The 6,390-nt window shown below is 37.2% G+C and overlaps 1 protein-coding gene across 1 annotated transcript; it reads right to left on the bottom strand.

Annotated features, from left to right (window-relative positions):
- Positions 1 to 404: 404 nt before the first annotated feature.
- LOC130957923 (cytochrome b5-like) lies at positions 405 to 2,690 on the bottom strand. The gene is made up of 4 exons (XM_057884781.1): positions 2,513 to 2,690; positions 2,292 to 2,406; positions 956 to 1,022; positions 405 to 857 (listed from the first exon to the last, which is right to left on the bottom strand). Exons 2-4 carry the CDS (start codon positions 2,367 to 2,369, stop codon positions 607 to 609), a joined length of 396 nt encoding a protein of 131 aa, XP_057740764.1. The 5' UTR covers positions 2,370 to 2,406; positions 2,513 to 2,690; the 3' UTR covers positions 405 to 606.
- Between the last annotated feature and the right edge of the window lie 3,700 nt (positions 2,691 to 6,390).

Genomic DNA, 6,390 nt, shown 5'->3' with positions numbered 1-6,390 from the left:
ACCAAGGGTGTTTTTTATTGTATACTAAAAATACATTTTATTTGGTTCATTTTTCAAAACAAAAATTGCTTCTTTATAATTAAAAAAATACTCACATTTTGATTAAAAATAATTTTTCACATTTATATAATTTTAAAAATGATTTAAGATATTAAAAATCAACTCTTTTTTCCCTTTCAAAAACTAAAAATAATAGTATCATAAGAATCTGTTTTCAAAAATAATAATTAAATAAAAATTAATTAGTCTTTAGTCTTTACTCTCTTATTATCTTGTATACCTCCATGTACTATAGAAGAGTCAAATATCCCAAGTAATACCAAGAAAATGAAACCTAATATTGTAAGATTCTTTTCGACAGAAGAATGTTATAATTTATAAAACAATTATTGAGAATCACCCGATGTTTCAAAGTTTTAAACTCCATAAAACTCTTCCTGCAGAAATGTCAATGACAGAGAAAGACAATATTTTCTAGCACCAAATTACTTAGACAAAAACAGACAAGTGCAACATAACTTGGTATATAAGATAGAAACAACATATCCTTGGAGTCCCTCATATAATCAATCTCTCAACACTAACATATTATTGCAGTTAAAATGATCATGATGATTTGGTGTAGAAGCGAATTCCGACGGCCAAACCCAAGATGAGCAGAGGAATTAGGAACTGGAGAAGCTTGATGACAAACTGTGGCGTCTTGTCCTGGTTGTAGTGAGGTTGTTTTGGGGGAGTGTACTTAACCTTGGATGGAATGGTTGATGAATCGATTTCTCCGATGTAGAACTCATCCATCATCGCCACAGCGCTGGTGCTGTGGCCAATATCGTCGAAATCATTAGACGCATCTTTCCCTGCATATGCATCACAATTTGGTAAGATCACCAGGAAAGGATGAGAAATTCTTGTATGCAAGATTACATCAAACGACATCACAAAACAAATTTGGTACCTGTGGAAGACAACAGGACTTCATCCCCACCAGGGTGGTCCTCTAAGAACTTGGTCACATCATAAACCTGTTTCAAAAGAGCCAAAGTTAGTAAAAAGGAACAAATTCTAAAGAAGCCACCAAATCAGAACATGGATCTAAATAAACTAAGATCCAAGATAGCACTTTACATTGTTTAGATTGTTTTCGATACTCTCCAACACACAAGATCTCTCCAAATTATCTCAAATGAAATGCCCAATTCCAGAAATGGCACAACGGACCGACAGGCACATAAATTAATAGTTAATACTCCCTAGCATAAACCAAGTGACAACACCTTGATCTTTGCTCTTATGACAGTATTTCAATGGAAAAAGAAATTAAAATCAGGTAATCAGGACATCCAAAAAGACAATGTCAAGGTTTAGCAAAATCAAGTCACTGTTAAAAAGCATGTTTAGCACGTTTCTAGCTAGTAGCTACTAATTCATCATGAACATTACATGTAGAATGGTACCAATTAATTTATTTATTATTTATATAGTCTGATAAAAAAAAAAAAAAAAACTGGGTACAAAATGAAATCACCAATTCAAAAGCAGTAGTTTGGAAACAAATTTTTCTTTAAAAAAGAAAACATAAAAATTGCATTCAAACAATTAAAATCAACAATCAGTGAATGGATGAAGTTCAAGCTTAGGCTTCTTTTATCATCTACTAATTACAGGAACAATTAGTTCTTCCAAAGCACTTGATATCCTTCAAATAACACTTCGACAGCAAAAACAATACTAAACAAATCCACAGTTAAAATTTCTGTAATCTTCAAAAATGCACCAATATATTGGATAGATCCATCAATTAGAAGTTCAGAACAAATTCCATCAATTAAATAGATCTAACAAATCCCAGTCCTCGATCCAAGTTTCCAGCAAAAAGAATTCGAGAAAAAACACAAATGGATAACCAAAAACAATGTGAATCTCTCCTAGTCAAACTGAATCTTCTATGGTCAAACCAAGCCAAATCAAATCAAATCAGATAGTAAAAGCCAAAAAACACTAGAATCTCTTTGAAAATCACAAAGACGGTTTTTCCTTTTATTTCGATCTTTTGTTTTTCGGGATTATAAAAATGACTGAATCTACTATGAATCTGTGATTCCCATTCCAATTGACATCTCCCCCCCCCCCCCCCCCCAAAAAAAAAAAATCAACACAAAACGCAAGAATCACAAAATGAACCTCGATAATATCAAGAACCCATCAAGGAAAAACCAAAAAGCCATCGTCTTTGGATTCAAAAGCCATAACCAAACCAACTTCACACCTATGCAAAAATTTAGGGGAGTTACCTTGCCATGAATGACGAGCCAGCAATCTTTGCGGTGGTTGTGGGAAGAAACATCAGCCAAAGTAAAAACCTTACCCATTATTGTTTATCTTCTTCTTGTTGTTGGGGGCGTGTGCCTAAGGAAAGCAAGAAGAAAACGGTTGTAATAATATGATACCATGTGCTATGTGTGTTGAAAAGAAGAAAAGGTTGAGAAAAAGTAAGGGGGAAAAAAAAGATTACCTGTTAATCAAATGGGTGGGAGGCTTTGGAATTTTGAATGAAGGACTTGGAGAGTAGTTGGTGAGGAATAAGTAGCAATGGGTTTTTGTTGGTTGGTTGGTTTTTGGTTGATGATTGTAATTGGGGTTGGTGAGGGTGGAATTCTGGAATGGCTTTGTCACACCAACCCACCTACACGTGACAATTTTTTTTTTTTTTCAGAAAACTACTAGTAAAAGAATTTTTGTAATAATTATTAGGATTTAGCTAATAGGATTTGTATCCTCTAAATTTGAATTTCACTTTAGAAGATAAAGTGTGATCTTTCTCTATTTATTTTATAAGTGAGATAAAAAAAATATGAGGAAAAAACAATTCAAGAGTAAGAAATCACATCTTATCAAATTTATGTTATTGGAAGTACATGGGAGTACAAGTGCTCTTTTAGGGTTTTCTAGTGCTCTGTTAGGATTTTTAACAGAGTCTTTGCTGCCGTCAAGGCTACACTGTCAACGTCAATTCAATTTAACACAAATCTCTGACTATTAGTTTGACAAAGATAATCTACATAATCTGCATGACTGAGGCAAGGAAGGATGAAGATCGGACCGAGGAAGACAGCCGAGGTAGGAATGTGATTTTGCTGGAAGAGGGAGACATATCAGAAGGTATAAACGCTTGCTCCAATAGTCTCTATGGCAGACTCTTTGCTTCCAAAACCTTCTCAGTTGGAACCATGAGGAATGCTTTAAAGGCTATATGGAAAAATCCGGAAGGATTTAGCGTGAGTGACAAATGGGACAATTACTTCCAATTCTTTTTTAATAAAGAGGTGGATGTCTTGCATGTTGAACGTGGTTCTCCATGGCTATTCAAGAATTACGTGCTCCATGTCAAGAGATGGAAGGAAGATCAGAACGGTGATGAAGAGATTGTTTCCAATTTTTCAGTTTGGGTTCAATTTTGGGGTTTGCCAGAATCGTTTAAAACCCTTGAAGTTGGACGTAAATTGGGAGAGAGGCTGGGCACAGTGTTAGAGGTAGGTAAATTTAAGATGAAAGGCAGAGAAACTAGGATTGTAAAGGCCAAGATCAATATTGAAGCTACTAAGAAAGTGAGGGATCAGTTAATTGTTGCAGGACCTAATAAAAAGGAGGTAGAGGTGGCATTGCGCTACGAGAGACTTGGAAAGTTCTGTACCTACTGCACAAAATTGGGGCACGAGGTGAAAAACTGCCATGATCTGCTGAAGGACACAGAGAGTGATAGGGTAAAAGAGGATGACATTGGAGAATGGGTTAAAGCCAACCAAGTGGGAATACGAATTAACTCTAAAAGAGAAAGAACATTCAACAACTCAGCCCAGAATCAAAATAAGGCTACTCAACGTAAGAAAAACCCAGTCTTAAACTGCTTATTGGAGGAATTTGCAAGGATATCAATACAAGAGGAGGAACAAAGTTTGAAACCACAAAACGCTGGCAACAAGGCAGCACCTGAGTCACCTCAATCAGCCAACTCTAGAACAGAATGCATGGAGGTTATCATAGTTGGTCAATCCAATGCCAAGGAGGATGAAGAACAACCTATGCAATTCACTATTGGGCAATTTCTCACAATAGAGGAAGGCAGAAAGTGGAAAAAATTAGCAAGACAAGGTGTTGAAGGGTTGGATACTAAAGCTGGATCCAAAAAAAGGTTGATGAGTGGTATAGTTGAAGGATCTACAAAGAAAGAAAGAACAGAGGATGAAAATGCAGTTGAACAGGGGGTGGAGGGTGCCAGCCTACAAATGGCACCCAAGGCGCCATGAGAACTATAGTTTGGAATTGTCGGGGTTTGGGGAGACCCCTAACAATTCACACCCTAAAAAGGATATGTAAATCCCACTCCCCCGAGATTGTGTTCATAAGTGAAACAAAGAACTAATCTCGAGGTGGAAGCAAAACTCCGGGCATGCAGCTATGAAAACTGGCATATTGTTAACCCGTCTGGAATGGCAGGAGGACTTGCGTTAGCTTGGAAGAACAGCATCAATGTTCAAATTATAAACAGCGGGGAATTCTTTGTAGCAGCTAAAGTTAAGGAGTTCGGAAACAATGGGGTATGGACGTTCATTGGTGTTCATTTGAGCTGTTCTGAACAAATTCGAGCCTTACAGTTTGAGGAGCTTACAACAATGAGTCAACAACTGGAAGAAAAAGTGGTAATAGCGGGAGATTTTAATGCTATGATAAGTCAAGCAGAAAAGGAGGGTAGAGGCCAAAAATAAGCAACTACCATTGCAACATTCATTAATTTTATTGATAGCAATGAATTAGTGGATATTGGAATGGTGGGGCGGCCTTTCACATGGACAAACCGAAGACAATGAGAGGATTTGGTGAAGAAGAGGCTTGACCGCTATTTAGTAGGGATGGGATAGAAGCTGAAGTTTATGAATGTAGTGGTGCACAGGTTCACAGAATTAGGCTCGGATCATGCTCCTATCTTGATGGAAACTGAACCTCAATCCTGGCATAGTAAAAAGCATTTTAAATACCAGGAACGTTGGTGTGGAGAAGATGATGTCAAAAGAATTGTCAGTGAAGTGTGAAAAATGGAAGTAATAGGCTTGGCTATGTTCTCCTTGGCCCAAAAGTTGAAAGAATGTAGACATAGATTAGTTCAATGGCAGATAACTCACAAAGCAAACTCTCAGAAAGAAATTGAGGACCTTCAAGCTAGCCTAGAGGAGCTGCGGGTGGCTGGAATCAATGGGGGAGAGAAGATTACCAGATTGGAAGAGAAGTTGGAGCTAGCATATATAAAAGAAGAGAGCTATTGGAGAGAAAAATCTAGAGTCAAATGGCTAAAAGAAGGAGATCAGAACACCCAATTCTTTCACCAGAAATTTCAATCAAGGGTGCAAAGGAACAGAATTTGGAGATTAGTTGGGAGGAACAATGAGATTGCGTCGAAACTGAAGGATATGGCAAAGGTAGCTGAAGACTACTTTTGTGATATTTTTACTTCTTCTTGTTCGGTTGATCCGAATCCATATTTGGAGGTTTTAGAGCCTAAGGTTACAACTTCCATAAATCATAGGCTTCAAAGGTCAGTGACTATGGACGAGGTCAAAAGAGCTACGTTTGGTGTTCATGCTCAGAGTGCTCCTGGTGATGATGGGTTTACAGCTAAGTTTTTTCACTTTTTCTGGGATATAGTTGGAGGTGACATTTTTAAGGCAGTGCAAAGTTTCTTTCACAGTGGCAGAATTCTAAAAAGCTTCAACCATACTCAAATTTGTTTGATTCCAAAGGTGCCAGATGCCAGTGGCATGACTCAGGTACGACCGATTAGTTTGTCCTCAGTTATGTATAAAATTATTTCTAAAGTTATGGTGCACCAACTACAAGGTATTATGAATAAAATCATAAGCCCAAATCAGAGTGTTTTTCTCAAAGGTAGACTCATTTCAGATAATATTCTAATTGCCCATGAATGTATGCACTATTTGAAAAATAAGAGAAGTGGAGCAGATCATGAGATGACTATTAAACTAGATATGAGTAAGACTTATGATAGGGTTGAATGGCACTTCTTATGGTACATCATGGAAAAGCTGGGCTTTGATGCTAAATGGATTAAATGGACTAAGGAATTGGTAACGACTGTTTCTTACTCTGTTATTGTGGAAGGGCAACCTTTTGGCTACTTTAGGCCAAATAGGGGCATCCGACAGGGTGACCCCTTATCTCCATATATATTTCTTTTTTGTGCGGAAGGACTTTCCTTCTTGCTGCACAAGGCAAAGCAAAACAGATTAATTCAAGGAGTTCAAGTTAATCGGAGATGCCAAACAGTTAATCACCTTTTGTTTGCTAATGATTCAATCCTTTTTTGCAAGGGCTCACCTA

This window comes from Arachis stenosperma, chromosome 2, assembly GCF_014773155.1.
Source record: "Arachis stenosperma cultivar V10309 chromosome 2, arast.V10309.gnm1.PFL2, whole genome shotgun sequence".
In the NCBI taxonomy this organism is placed as follows: Eukaryota; Viridiplantae; Streptophyta; class Magnoliopsida; order Fabales; family Fabaceae; genus Arachis; species Arachis stenosperma.
The sequence above is the reverse complement of the archived record's forward strand: the minus strand, read 5'-3'. Positions and strand labels throughout refer to the sequence as shown.

What these genes read in the sequence shown, in the direction of transcription:
- LOC130957923 (XM_057884781.1), bottom strand. Translation starts at nt 2,369, where the DNA reads ATGGGTAAGGTTTTTACTTTGGCTGATGTTTCTTCCCACAACCACCGC. An exon ending in GGCTCGTCATTCATGGCAAG is followed by an intron (nt 1,023 to 2,291) that starts GTAACTCCCCTA and finishes CTTTTGAAACAG; the next exon opens with GTTTATGATGTGACCAAGTT. An exon ending in AGTCCTGTTGTCTTCCACAG is followed by an intron (nt 858 to 955) that starts GTACCAAATTTG and finishes ATGCATATGCAG; the next exon opens with GGAAAGATGCGTCTAATGAT.